The 14,252-nt window shown below is 30.3% G+C and overlaps 1 protein-coding gene across 1 annotated transcript; it reads left to right on the plus strand.

Annotated features, from left to right (window-relative positions):
* The first annotated feature begins 8,392 nt into the window (after positions 1–8,392).
* On the plus strand, positions 8,393–9,518 carry LOC127242524 (tetrapyrrole-binding protein, chloroplastic). Its single transcript, XM_051262077.1, has one exon. It carries the CDS (start codon positions 8,498–8,500, stop codon positions 9,266–9,268), a length of 771 nt encoding a protein of 256 aa, XP_051118034.1. The 5' UTR covers positions 8,393–8,497; the 3' UTR covers positions 9,269–9,518.
* The last annotated feature ends 4,734 nt before the right edge of the window (positions 9,519–14,252 follow it).

Genomic DNA, 14,252 nt, shown 5'->3' on the forward strand with positions numbered 1-14,252 from the left:
CAAGCAGTGCTCAAACTTCTCCGTCGGTAGCGCCTTTGTCAACATATCAGTTGGATTGTGTTATGTAGCTATTTTCTGAATAGAAAACCTGTCTTCCTCCAGAACATCACGGATAAAATTCAATCTTACATCAATATGTTTGGTTCTCTCGTGATACACTGGATTTTTAGCCAAACTCAAAGCACTTTGACTATCACAGAATAACACCGGTTTCTCCACCTTCAGACCCAAACTCTGCACCAGACCATGTAACCAGATGCCCTCCTTAATACCTTAAGTCATTGACATGTATTTCGCCTCAGTCGTCGACAGTGCAACCGTAGGTTGTAAAGTAGATTTCCAACTGACTGCACATCCAAACGGAGTAAAGATAAAGCAAGTCAGTGATCTTCGTTTCACCAAATCACCCCCGTAATCAGAGTCTGTATAGCCAACAAGACCATCACCTTGGCCTTTATCATCATATACTAGACAAATATCAGACGCTCCTTTCAAATATCACAAGATGCACTTTACAGCTCCCAGTGAACTTTACCCGGATTAGCCATAAATCTGCTCACCACACTAACCGCATAAGCGAGATCCGGTCTCGTACATACCATCGCATACATAAGACTTCAAATTGCACTTGAATATGGAACCGTCTTTATGTAGCTAACCTCTTCATCTGTAGCCGGTATAGTGCTTCGATCAAGTTTAAAGTGTGCCGCCAAAGGGGTACTTACCGGTTTGGACTGATCAATAGAGAATGCCTGCAAAACTTTCTCAATATACTTTTCTTGAGAAACCCATAGCCGTCTTGCTTTTCTATCACGCCAGATCTCCATACCAAGTATTTTCTTTGCCGCACTCAAATCCTTCATCTCAAATAACCCTTTAGTAGAGCCTTCAAGTTATTAATTACATAAATGTTTTTAACTGCAATTAACATATCATCCACATACAACAGCAGATACACTAAGGAATTAATGGAAACTTTCTTCGAGTAAACACAGTTATCAAACTGATTACGAGTATAACTATTAGACACCATGAAAGAGTCAAATCTCTTGTACCATTACCTCGGAAACTACTTCAAGCCATACAAAGATTTATTTAACAAGCATACCTGGTCCCTTTTAGAACTGTAGAACCCCTCCAGTTGAGACATGTAAATCTATTATTCTAAATTACCATGGAGGAATGTTGTTTTGATATCAAGCTGCTCCAGCTCCAGATCAAAAGCACCCACCATTGCCAAAAGAACCCGAATGGTTTTGTGCTTCACCACAGGAGAAAAGATTTCATGGTAATCTATTTCTTCCTTCTATGAGAACCTTTTTGCCACTAGTCTCGCCTTGAACCTAGCAGGTTCAACACCAGGAATTCTCTCATTTCTTTTAAAGACCCACATGCATCTTATTGGCTTCACCCATTTTGGTAGTGCAACAAGATCCCAAGTCTTGTTTTTTACAAGAGACGGCATCTCTTCATTCATTGCCATAATTCAGGTTTCTGCATCTTTACTCGCCACAACTTCTTTATATGTCTTTGGCTCATCAGAGCCAAGATCATCACCAACCGCCAGTGTATAAGCCACAGAATTCATGTCACATGTATTGACACATCCTGCAAACCTAGCTAGTTTCTGAATGTTTCTCTTTCCCTTTCTTGCTGCTATGGAATCTTCAACCCCAGTACCAGCGTCATCAGCTCCACCCTCAACCAGGTCCCCTTGAGGTTTTGACTGATCTGGTTGATCGGATTGATCAATAATATTATCCTGCTGCTCTTCCTCTAACACAACTCTATCAGGAGTCTCAAACTTCACCCTCTGGTCAGCACCACAATCTTTTATACCTGCAATACTTTCACAACCTCTACGCTGATCAAGCATAACAGATTCATCAAAGATTACATCTGTGCTAATAAAAAATTTACCAGGATTTTTTCCTTCTGTACACCACAGTCGATAACCTTTTACTCATGTTGCATATCCTAGAAATATGCATTTTACCGTCCTCGGCTCCAACTTACCATCATTCACATGAGCGTATGTAGGACATCCAAATATTCTTATATTAGAGTAATCAGAGGGTTTACCGGACCATAACTCTTAAGGAGTCTTTAAGTCAATTGAAGTTGATGGAGATCTATTAATCAGATAACTAGCAGTGTTAACTGCTTCAGCCTAGAATTGTTTACATAAGCCAGCAAATATGCGCATATACCTAGCACGCGCCATGAGGGTTTGGTTCATTCGCTCTGCAACTCCATTTTGTTGTGGTGTGTGTCGTACAGTGTGGTGCCTCACTATACCTTCTTTCTTGCAGAAATCATCAAATGGAGCGTTGCAAAACTCTAACCCATTATCGTTCTTAGAGTCTTGACTTGTTTACCCGTCCGTTTTTCAACCATGGTCTTCCACTCCTTAAACTTCTTAAACACCTCATCTTTAGTCTTCAAAGAGTATAACCAAACTTTTCTCGAATAATCATCTATGAAAGTGACAAAGTAAGAACACCCACCCTGCGATTTCACCGGAGAAGGACCCCATAGATCTGAATGAACATACTCCAGAATTTCTTTTGAAGTGTGATGACCGGTACTAAACCTCACCCTGCGTTACTTCCCTTTTACACAAGCCTCACATAATTGAATTTTACCTATCATATCCCCACAAAATAAACCTTGCTTGCTCAACACAGACAACCCAAGCTCACTCATGTGACCTAATCGACGGTGCCACAAATTTATCATGTCATCATGTTTATCCAAGGACTAGGATACCGTCGCCGTTCCCACCACTGAACTGCCCTGTATAAAATAAATTTCATGCTACAGTTTTCCCTTCATCATTACCAAAGCACCTTTCAGGACTTTCACCCACTCACCTTCACAATGATATTTTAAACCATTCTTGGCTAAGGTGCCAAGAGAAATGAAATTCTTTCTGAGTTCAAGAACATACCAACAGTCAAATTTCCTAACAGTATCGTCATGCAATTTTATCTGCACTATCCCACTTCTCTTTATGGCTAGAACCCCATCATCACCTAACTTCACTGTTCCATTCCACTCCTTAAAAGAAGTGAGTAGATCACGAGAAAACGTCATATGGTGAGAAGCACCAGTATCCATAATCCAGGAATCAGCAGTACTAGCACTACACGCTATAAGAACTTCACCAAAGTCCCCATCATCAGAACTGTCTTGTACCACAGCAGCGCTGCTGCCACTGTTACTAGAATCAACTTTTGTATTTCTCTTCTTATGTGGACAATCTCTTTTAACGTGCCCCTTCTCCTTGTAAAGATAACACTTAACTTTGTTAGAGGATTTTGATTTTGAACTTGACTTCTCATTCCCATTACCTCTCTCCTGTGTTCTTCCCCTACCTACAAACAAATCTGAACCAGAACTCTCTTCTAGAGAAACATTTCTTTTTGATTCTTTGGACATAAGGGCATCTTTCACATCATTAACAAAAATTGTAGTTTTACCATATAGCATAGTATCTACAAAATTCTTATATGAACCAGATAGTGAACATAGTAAAATTAGGGCTTGATCTTCATCATCTACTTTAACCTCTTGAAGATCAAGAATGATACGGTTAAAAGTATTAAGATGATCCTTTACTTGAGTACTTTCGGACATCCGGAGGGTGTAAAGACGTTGCTTCTGATATAGCCTGTTCGTGAGAGAGTTGTTTTGGTACTTCTCACACAGTTTATTCCATAACCTAAAAGCCATTGTCTGATCTACAACCTCCCGTAACACCTCATCAGTAACTGACAGTAATATTGCGAAATGAGCCATTGCCAAAATCTCTTTATTTATCTCCTCCTTCGTGTCTTTAGGAAATTTGTCTTCTCCTTTCAACGCAGTCGCACATTCTTGTTGAACCAGAAGTGCCCTCATCTTAACTTTCAAGAGCGTGAAGTCATTCGACCCATTAAACTTCTCCAGATCAAACTTATACGAGGACATCTTCAATCAATGAGATATGGCTCTGATACCACTTGTGATGAGAAAACGAGAAAGAAAGCAAATAAAGAACACAAAGATTTTACGTGGTTCGGTGACGGTGTGTCAACCTACGTCCACGGGCAGGAACCGGAGAGATTTTATTATACTGATTCAGAGATTTACAATTATGTCATACGACTAGGAATCATAGCTATCTATTTATAAGCACTCCAAAACACCTTAAACCCTAAATCTATTTGTTATTAATTAGGATAAGCTCAAAAGGAACCCTGCCAATTGAAACAGTCTTTTCGCCTTGATTTCGGGTCGGGTAGACCGCTAAATCCAAGTTACATTTCAACAGTATGTATATATATGGATTCAGTTATTCTATTTCAAAAAATTCTCTCTCTCTTGAATCGATTAATTACCTTATGTCATGTGTATTTAAGCTTTTTATTTTATTATTTGTTTTGTTTTAAAAATACATATAACAGAAGGTGATTGATCGGAACTGAACACATGTATCTATATTCATATATCATATATATATATATAATATTATTAATATAAGGAAGGGAAGTAAATGGGAGGGGCAGGTGATCCCATCTCGTTCATGATATAATTACATATATCTTGGTAGCATATATTATAATTATATAATATGTTACATGATTCAATAGAGAATATATAATATATAGTAACATAAAACAAATACACTAAACAACACATGAAATAATTCACATAGCATAACATTTACTATTATTGATTTCATTACAAAAATTCACACAAAACTATGTAAATATGAAAACACGTGCTTTTATTTCAACAATCCATATAAATTTTATTTAACTTAATATATATTGTATTAAATAAAAATATACTTATTTTACTTGTACTAGCATAGACAAATCAATCATAACCAATGCAATAACTATCCACATATTCAAAATATTTTATTCTAGAGAAAAATTAGTTATGATCTATGGTTGAAATATGTGTGTTTACTTGTCACTTTTGATTTTCAATTTTATTATTCAATTTTTTTTTCTCTAATAATATCAAATTAAATATATTTTTTTATTTATTATATTATTCTAAAATTAAATTTTATATTTAAAATATCACATAAATAGATATTTATATCATATTAAACAAATATTTTAATTCAAAATTTTACTATTCAAAAAATTAACAATCACATACCTGAAGATGAAGATGGCCGGCGAGGAGGATGACGATGACGGAGTTCTAGCTGAAAGTTTTGCGGAAAAAATCAGTAGAATAAAAAAAATAAAAAATACAAGCAAGTTGAACAAAGAAAACGGGAAAGAAGGGCACCGGCAGACAAGACGACGATAAAAAAGACTCTAACCGATAAGGAATAGCACTGGATGCTGTAAATCAAGTTTGGGAGATAATATATACTCCTTCCATAACTATAGTCTTAATTGGTTTGAGTACGAGATTTAAGGAATATTGATATTATATTGATAATTGATAAAAAGTATGAATAAAAGACTTTTTTGCCCTTGTGAGTGTATTAGTGTAAAAAATAGTGACAATTGTGTAATAAAAATGAAAAAATAGATGTAGTTTTATAGTATGATTATTTATCAAAATAAAAATATTGTTTTGAGACAGATAAAAATAATAAATAAGACTATTGTATTGGGATAGAAGGAGTATTTCGTCAAGACACTCCGTCACTATTCTTAAAAAATAGAGGAAGGGGTGGGGTGGAAAATATAAATTATAATTTTAGACTAAAAAGTAAAAGAAAAAACTAATAATAATAATATTTGTTTGGGGGATTGGATTAGATTTCCACTATTTATCCAATTTTTTCTCCCAAAAAATATCAAATCAAACACTTAATTTTTTATTTTTTATATTATACTAAAAATCAATTTTACATTTAAAACATTACATCAACATCTATTTATATCACATCATACAACTATTCAAATTCAAAATTTTTACTATTTAAATCTCAACTCAAAATCCAAACCTCCAAACAAACACACCCCAAGTATCAACTTTGTACCGGCAAGAATTGTGGCACTTAAGGTCATGGGTTCAAACCCCAACGCCTTTATTCAATACTATTAATATCACTACCTTTAATACATTATTTCTCGTCATTTTCGTCATTTTCTTTAATTCTAACTAAATTTTCAAAAAAAAATCTCCAACTATATTTTTATTTTTATCAAATTTTCAATAAATATTTATTTTTTTAATGTTTGTGCCGAACACTAATCCTCTAATTTACGGGATAGAGGAAACATTTTTTTAACCTACTATAAAATTCAAAAATAATACTCTAGCCGTTCCACATTGGATATTTGCGTTACCGTAGACATAAAAATTTAGAATAAGTATAATTAGTAAATAATTAAGAATATATTAGTAAAAATAATTACACTATAATATAAATAATTATAAATTAAGATCAAGATAATTAATTAGTTTAACTATAATTAAAAAATTAAAATTAAAAAATTTAAAATAAGAATAAGTTGTTTAATTATTTTCTTTAAAAAAAAGTGACATGAGATATGAGACGGACATAAACGACAATGTGGATATGGTAGGTGAGACGGAAAAAGTACATTACAATAAAACGAAGTTAGTAATAATTTCTCTTAAAATATAGTACTACCTATGTGTTGTGCTGTTGCTTAAGAGTCTTATTTACTTTTTGTGTTCTGACTTTTAATATTAATTATTATATCAAAATATAGTATAAATTAAAAAATTATTGCAAAAATATTTGTAAAATACAAATAATATAAATATTTTTAATGTTAAATAGAATGACGAAAAAGGTAAATGTAACCGAGACTGACGAGGATTTGGAAAACATTATTTGAATTAACATTCCAAAAAAAAAACCTTAGATCATCCGCAATGGTGAGGAGACACCTCACGTCACAATTTTTTTTAAAAAATAAAAAATAAAAAATGATAGATGCTTGCTTCCGGACATCTTTGCAGAGATGCTGGGAAGATATTGTTCAAATGTCATGTGCCTTGGGACACATGACATTTATGTATATATATGTATATATATATATGATATATATTATATATGTTTTGTTTTTGTAATTTATATTTAATTTATTGTTAGGGAAAAAATCAATTTTGATCTCAATATAATCAAAATTAATCAATTTTGGTCCCAATATAAAAAATTCATCAATTTTGGTTCTAATATAACCAAAATTGATAAAATTTGGTTCCAATATAAACAATTTTAATCAATTTTGGTCTCATTATAAACAATTTTTTATCAATTTTGGTCCCACCGTTAAAAAACTAACGGAAATTGCTGACGTGGACATGACGGAGGTGACGTGGCAGTTAACACATGACCATGTTGTTACAAGACCATGTACAATTATACACGACAATGTTGTTACATGGCCATGTATATTTCAGTGTATAATTATACATAGTTATGTTGTTACACGGCCATGTTGTTACATGACCATGTATATTTCAGTGTATAATTATACATGATCATGTTGTTACACAGCAATGTATAATTCTACACGGCCGTGTATCTTTCTGTTTCGGTCTAAAATTTTAATTTTTTGTTATATTTTTAATTTTTTTTTTAATTTAGAATAGTTGATATAGTTAAAATGAAAAATAATAATAATAATAATAATATAATTAAAATATATCAATTTTAGTTCAAATATAAGTATTTATCGAGTATGTTCTTTCGGAAGATTTTGTCTAAAATTCTACTATTTAGCAAAAAAATTTTGTAATATTTTTATAATTCATAATATTTTGTATTCTACAAAATGATACCAATATTGAATATATTTTATTAATTTAAAATTTAAAATATATAAATACAAATATTATATAATTCTATTTTAATTATTATTTTTATATTTTATTTTTTTAATTAACCAATAATAATTATAATAATAAAAATACAAGTTTGATCTTAAAATTAAAATTTAAAAATAAATTAAAACTAAATTTAATTAAATAATAAATAATATAACTTTTTTCCATAATTTTTTAATAAATCAAAATATTGACAAATAATAATATAATATAATAATTAATAAATAATTAATACTAAAAATTATAATTATAATTAAAAAATAATATATATATATATAATAGGAAAATAAAAATTTATTAAAAAATTAGGATAAATATTTGTTACAAATATAAAATAAAAAAATAATATAAATAATAAAAAATAATAGAGATATTCAAAAACGGAAATAGAATACCAAATCAAAGAATGGCAGGCAAAGAAGATGGAGAAGGGGCAAGGCAGGAAAGTGGAACTGCGTACATGCTATTTTGTCGTGTAGCGGAAAGAACGGATTAAAGGATCACAAGTATCGACCCTCAGCCAATCAGATTCCGCCTATTTATTTCTCCAACCCCCCTTTTCTTTACCCTTCTCTCTTCCTCGCCACAAATCCATATTTCTTATCTTCACAAAAACAAACTCCATTCTTTACTCCCCAAATATTCCATCTTTTTTTTCAATTCCGCCACCTCAACAATGGCCGCCGCCAACGCCTTCAATCCCGTCCACCACCACTCCCTCCGCCGCCGCCACCACGACTGCCCACCCATCGCCGCCGCCACCTCACTCTCACTCAAACCCTCCTCCACCGCCTCCCGCCGCGCCCTCTTCACCCACTCCTCCTCCTCCTTCTCCGCCGCCGCGCCATCCACCTCCGCAGCGGCGGAGGCCTCCGCCTCCGACGTCGTCTCCTTCGACCTCCTCCGGCAGCATTTGTCGTCGGAAAACTTCCGGCAGGCGGACGAGGAGACCCGCCGCCTCCTGATCGCCCTCGCCGGCGACGCCGCCCAGAAGCGCGGCTACGTGTTCTTCTCGGAAGTCCAGTTCATCCCCGCTGGCGACCTCCGCGCCGTCGACGACCTCTGGCGCGACCACAGCGGCGGCCGGTACGGATACTCCGTCCAGAAGCGGATCTGGGAGAAATCGAAGAGAGATTTCACGAAATTCTTCATAAAAGTCGGGTGGATGAAGAAGCTTGAGGGGTCGGAGGTGGAGCAGTACAATTACCGGTCATTTCCGGCGGAGTTCGTGTGGGAGGCGTCGCCGCCGGCGCCGGAGGGTCATCTGCCGCTGACGAACGCCCTGAGAGGGACGCAGCTGCTGAGCAGCATTCTGAGCCATCCGGCGTTCGAGGAAGAGGAAGAAGATGAAGTAGGGGAAGAAGCCATGGCCATTGGAGAAGACGACAATGGTGAGAAAGCTGCTGTCGTTGGTCCCAAAGGCTTTAAGCCAAACTACACATTCTGAGGTCGTCACTGTTACTTACAAACTCGACTGAACAAATATTTTACTATTTCCTTGTGCTTTTTGTTTTTTCTTGATTTGTTTTGGGTTTTGGATATAAAAAAAATGAAATTATATGAACGAGTAGAGCGGTTAACTAGTCGAGCCGAATTTTAAGTGTGTGTTCGGTTATTATTAATGTTAGCAAACAAGACTCGTAATTATTAATTAAGCTTTTGAGCTCGGCTCGTTAAAGATTTTTATTGTTTGAGCTCGTCTTTGTGTTCGATTCGTTTATACTAGTTCGAGTTCGTTTCTTTTTTTAAAAAAATATTTATTTATAAATTTTTAAAAAATTAAAAATATACAACCTCTAGTGGCTCTAAGATTCAATTTAATTTTTGTAATCTTGATTTTTTAATATTAATTATTATATCAAAACGTACTACAAATTAAAAAAAAAATTATAAAAGTATTTCTTATAATACTAATAAAAAAATATTTATTTAAAAAAATATACAAATATAAGGATATTTTTAATATTAAGTACAATAATGTAAAAGATAAATACGACCTTAGAGGTTAACTGATGGAGTATTATCTATTTATTTTAAATTAATATTTTATTTATTTATAAATTATAATTTTATATGTATATATAATATTTTTAAGCGAACAAAGTTCGGGTTTGTTCATTAATCAAACGAGTCTGTTTATGTTATTCGACTCAGCTCATTAGTATTCGTAAAAGAACTTTAACCAAGCTGAGTTCACAAACTGCTCGGTTTGATTAATAGCTATATGAACTAAGTATGAATACTAAATTAAAGTGTTAATTGCAGTAGCTGGGGAATAAATTGTTGAATTATATTACTTATTTCATCCAATTTTTATTGTCATAAAGTATAGTTAGAGGTATTTTTAAAAACTTAGCTAGTAATCAAAGAGAATAAAAAAATAATGTAATAAAATTAATAATATTTGTTATAAATAAGTATAAAATAAAAAATAATAATTAAATTTTGACTATTTGACTTTCTCAAATATAATAATAAGATAAATTTAACGAACTGATCAAAAAAAAAATTGGCGGATCGAAGTACATTTAGCATAGACAACTTATATTATATACACACTAACATATTATAATATAATATGCAATTTGTTATTGCATAGGTTTGGTCGGGTTTTATCTGGTGCGCATTTTTATTTTGACAGCGGCTACGAGTCCGGTTATTAAAAAAAAAAAAACATATGTTATTTATTTATTTTTTATCATATATGATAATCAAATCATTTATTTATTTGAATCAATCAATTGGGATACACATAAAAAAAAATAAAAAATTAATATAATATTTTAAATGACAAATAATTACTCTTTCGTTTTTGTTGTAAATGATATATTTTTTTTTATTAGGGATATAATTTTAAATATGATAATATTTAATTAATTAATAATAATATATTATGATATTAATTTATTATTATTATTATTATTTGTATGAAGGGTATAGCTAGTAATTTTAAAATAAAAAATAATATATATGATTAAAAAAATGTTTAAAATATGTATTTTAAATATTTTAAAAATTATATTTTAATAAAATATATGCAATATGTATATTATTTTGTAAAAAAATAAAATGTTATATAATACAAATAAATAAAAAATATATTTATTTATTTATGATTAACGTAAACTAATTTTATAAAAGATGAAAAATTTAAATTATAAATAAAAATATTTGTTTAGGGATGAAAAAGATATAAACAAAGAGGTTTTAAGTTAGTTTTATGTAATGTATGATATTAATCCCATGGCCGGAATTGAACAAAACAATGTTGGATGATTCAGAAACGTGATTGGGTAACTCACATAATAAGGTCGTGTTCATTATCCTGCACTGAATATGATCGTGTTTATGTCCCTGTTCATGGTCATGTTATGAGAAAGGTCATGTTCCTTCCCATATTCTCAACAGCGATGTTCATGAATATGTTCTCAACACATATGTTTGTGCCCATTTCACGATCTTGTTCTCAATATATCCATATTTTAGGTTATATTCATTATCATGTTTATTTTTTGTTTAAATTATATGATAGATATGTATATTTATAATTAAAAAAATATTTTTTACATTGTTTAAAAATATAAAATAATCAAAATTTAATATTTTATGGTATAGCTGAAAAATATATATAAAGATAATAAAATAAATTTATATTTTAATAATTATAATTATATATTTTTCAAAATTTATAATAAATTTTTAGAATTATTTTAATTTATGATCTAAAATATAAAAAATATAATATTATTTAAAAAATTATAATATTGTAACTAGAAAAATTTGAAAATGTATCAATAATTAATATAATTAATGAATGATTATAAATTTTCTAGTTACAATAAAATTTATTTAAAATAATATTTATATTTTTTTATTTTTAGATTTATAAATTTAAATTATTTTTAAATTTTTATTATATTTAAAAATTTATATATAATTATGATTATTAAAACTATATATTAATTTATTATTTTTATAAGTTTTTGCAATTATTTTTTTTTAAATATTAAAATTTAATATTTTTAAATAATTGTATAAAATATTTTCATTAAAATATAAACATACATATCTAATAATTTAAACAAAAAAGTGAAAAAAATAACGAATATGACCTATAATATGTCATATTCAAAACAGTCAACATGGTTCAAAATATGGTCATATTAAGAATAGAGTCGCGAACATCGGAAAAAACATGAGTGTGTTGAGAATATGGTCGTAAAAATGGGCATGAACATGGCTGTGTTGAGAATATATCCGCGCAAGAACACGACCGTAAAGGGGCATGAACAAGACATATTTAGTACATGATAATGAACACGGGTGTTGATTGTCTGGATTGCCCAGGCCAGTCACATTTGTTAATAATTTAATACGGTCGTGTTCAGGCCAACATAATCATTTTCAGTTTTGTCAATTACCATTAGATTAAAATTTGATAAATTGTAGTTTGTATAAGATCAATATTGATAAAAAAATTTCAGTCAGACAAAAAAATGATCATTGTAATTTTTACTCTAAATTTAATTAAATTGATTTATATTTATTAAATATATATTAAATTAATTAAATTTATCAAATATAGAAATATATCATTTGTTATAGAACGTACTAATATTGTTCGGGGACGAACAAAGTATTGTATGAAATATTGTTTTTTTTTTTTTAAAAAAAATTATTATTAATAAGTACGGTGAAAAGAAAAAATTTTAAAAAAATTTCTATAAAATAGCTTAATTGAGGAGTATTTAAAGTTCTAATGACATATGGTTTTCGTCCCTCAAATGAATTAGTCCTATTCCTATATTTGAGTTGAGCATCATAAATGATAATTCAACTCGGCTTTTCTTTGCCTATATTCGTCCCATGTAGTGCCCGCAAAAATTGACCCGACACGACAATCAATATGATTCAATACGAAATAATTAAGTTTGGGTCAAAAATTTCAACTCGATTATGCATACGGGTTGACACGAACCTGCCATGATAGTAAACTGGTCGGGTTAGAATTGAGACTCTTAGCTCGAACCTGACACGGCAATATGATTATAATATATTAATATTGATTAATATATTTATTATATATATATATATAAAATAATCATAATTTAATAATTTTTTCATAAATTAATTTAAACTAAATTCAATTTCAAATAATTCAACGTAATTTACGCTCAAACCAATAAAAAACTAACACGACAACATAACAAAAAATTATTTAATTTGAATAAAAAAATTCGACTTAATTATGTATACGGGTCAACACGAGTCAACTTGAACCCGACACGATAATAACCGGATTAACACGAACCCGATACGATAATAAACGGGTCAGGTTAGGGTTGAATAATTTAACCCGTTTAAAGTATTCAACTCGACACGAATCGATCCATTTCCAACTCTAGTCCCATACTTCAAAACAGTACGGTCTATTTGTTTTGCTTATAATTGAATTCAAGTTTGTTCGTTATTTATTTTTTTTTTCAAGTTAAATAATATTTTAATATAATTTTTTTGTTAAATAAAATATTACTTGTCAATTTTTTTTCTTTATTTTTACTTCTGTCATTAAATTATACAATTACTAATTATAAAAAAAGTAGAAATATCAATGAGTTTGTTTTGCAATCATTTTTTCGATATTAAAATTATATAAAAAAAAGTTTTAAAAAAAAGAGACAAACAAACCCTCGATATTTAATTATTATTTTTTATTGAATAGTTATTTACTTATCATCCCAACAATTACATTTTTACTTATCAATTCTTAATGAAATATTTATTTTTAAGCTTGCTATTTTTACAGAGTATATGAAGTTCTTTTTATTTTTTAAATTAGACAATAATTAATCTCAGAAAAAATTGCCAAAAAAAAAAATATATTGTACATATATTTAATTATTATTTTTATTTTTTATTTTTATTTTTTTACAAAATATATCATATATATTTGCAAAAGTCGTCATTTTTGTTCTTCAACCGCGTATCATATTTATATGACTATTGTTCAACACGTTGCTGGAGAACAAAAATGCCGACTTTTGCAAACGCCTAAAATATATTTTGTCAACGAGATAAATAAAAGACAAAAAACGAGAGAACATGTTTTTAAAATAAATATAATTTTAAAATATATGTTTTTACGTTCCTTCGTTCTTTCGTTTTTCCTGCATAGCTTTAAACCATTTAGGAGTTCCATGCAACTTGAAACATGTTTCCTTGGTGTATCCTGTCTTTTACAGTGATCACATAACATGTCTCTTTTGTCAATTCTCTCTTTTTTTTTTTTTTCTTTTTTTTTTATTTTTTTCTAATGCCTTAAATATAGAGCTGTAAAATGAATCAAGCCGTTCGTGAACTCGGCTCGGTTTGGCTTGATTCGACTCGGTTAAAGCTTGTTCGTGAACGTTAACGAGCCGAGCCGAACAACA

The sequence above is a fragment of the Andrographis paniculata genome, unplaced genomic scaffold, assembly GCF_009805555.1.
Source record: "Andrographis paniculata isolate CXL003 unplaced genomic scaffold, ASM980555v1 Contig87END, whole genome shotgun sequence".
Lineage (NCBI taxonomy): Eukaryota > Viridiplantae > Streptophyta > Magnoliopsida > Lamiales > Acanthaceae > Andrographis > Andrographis paniculata.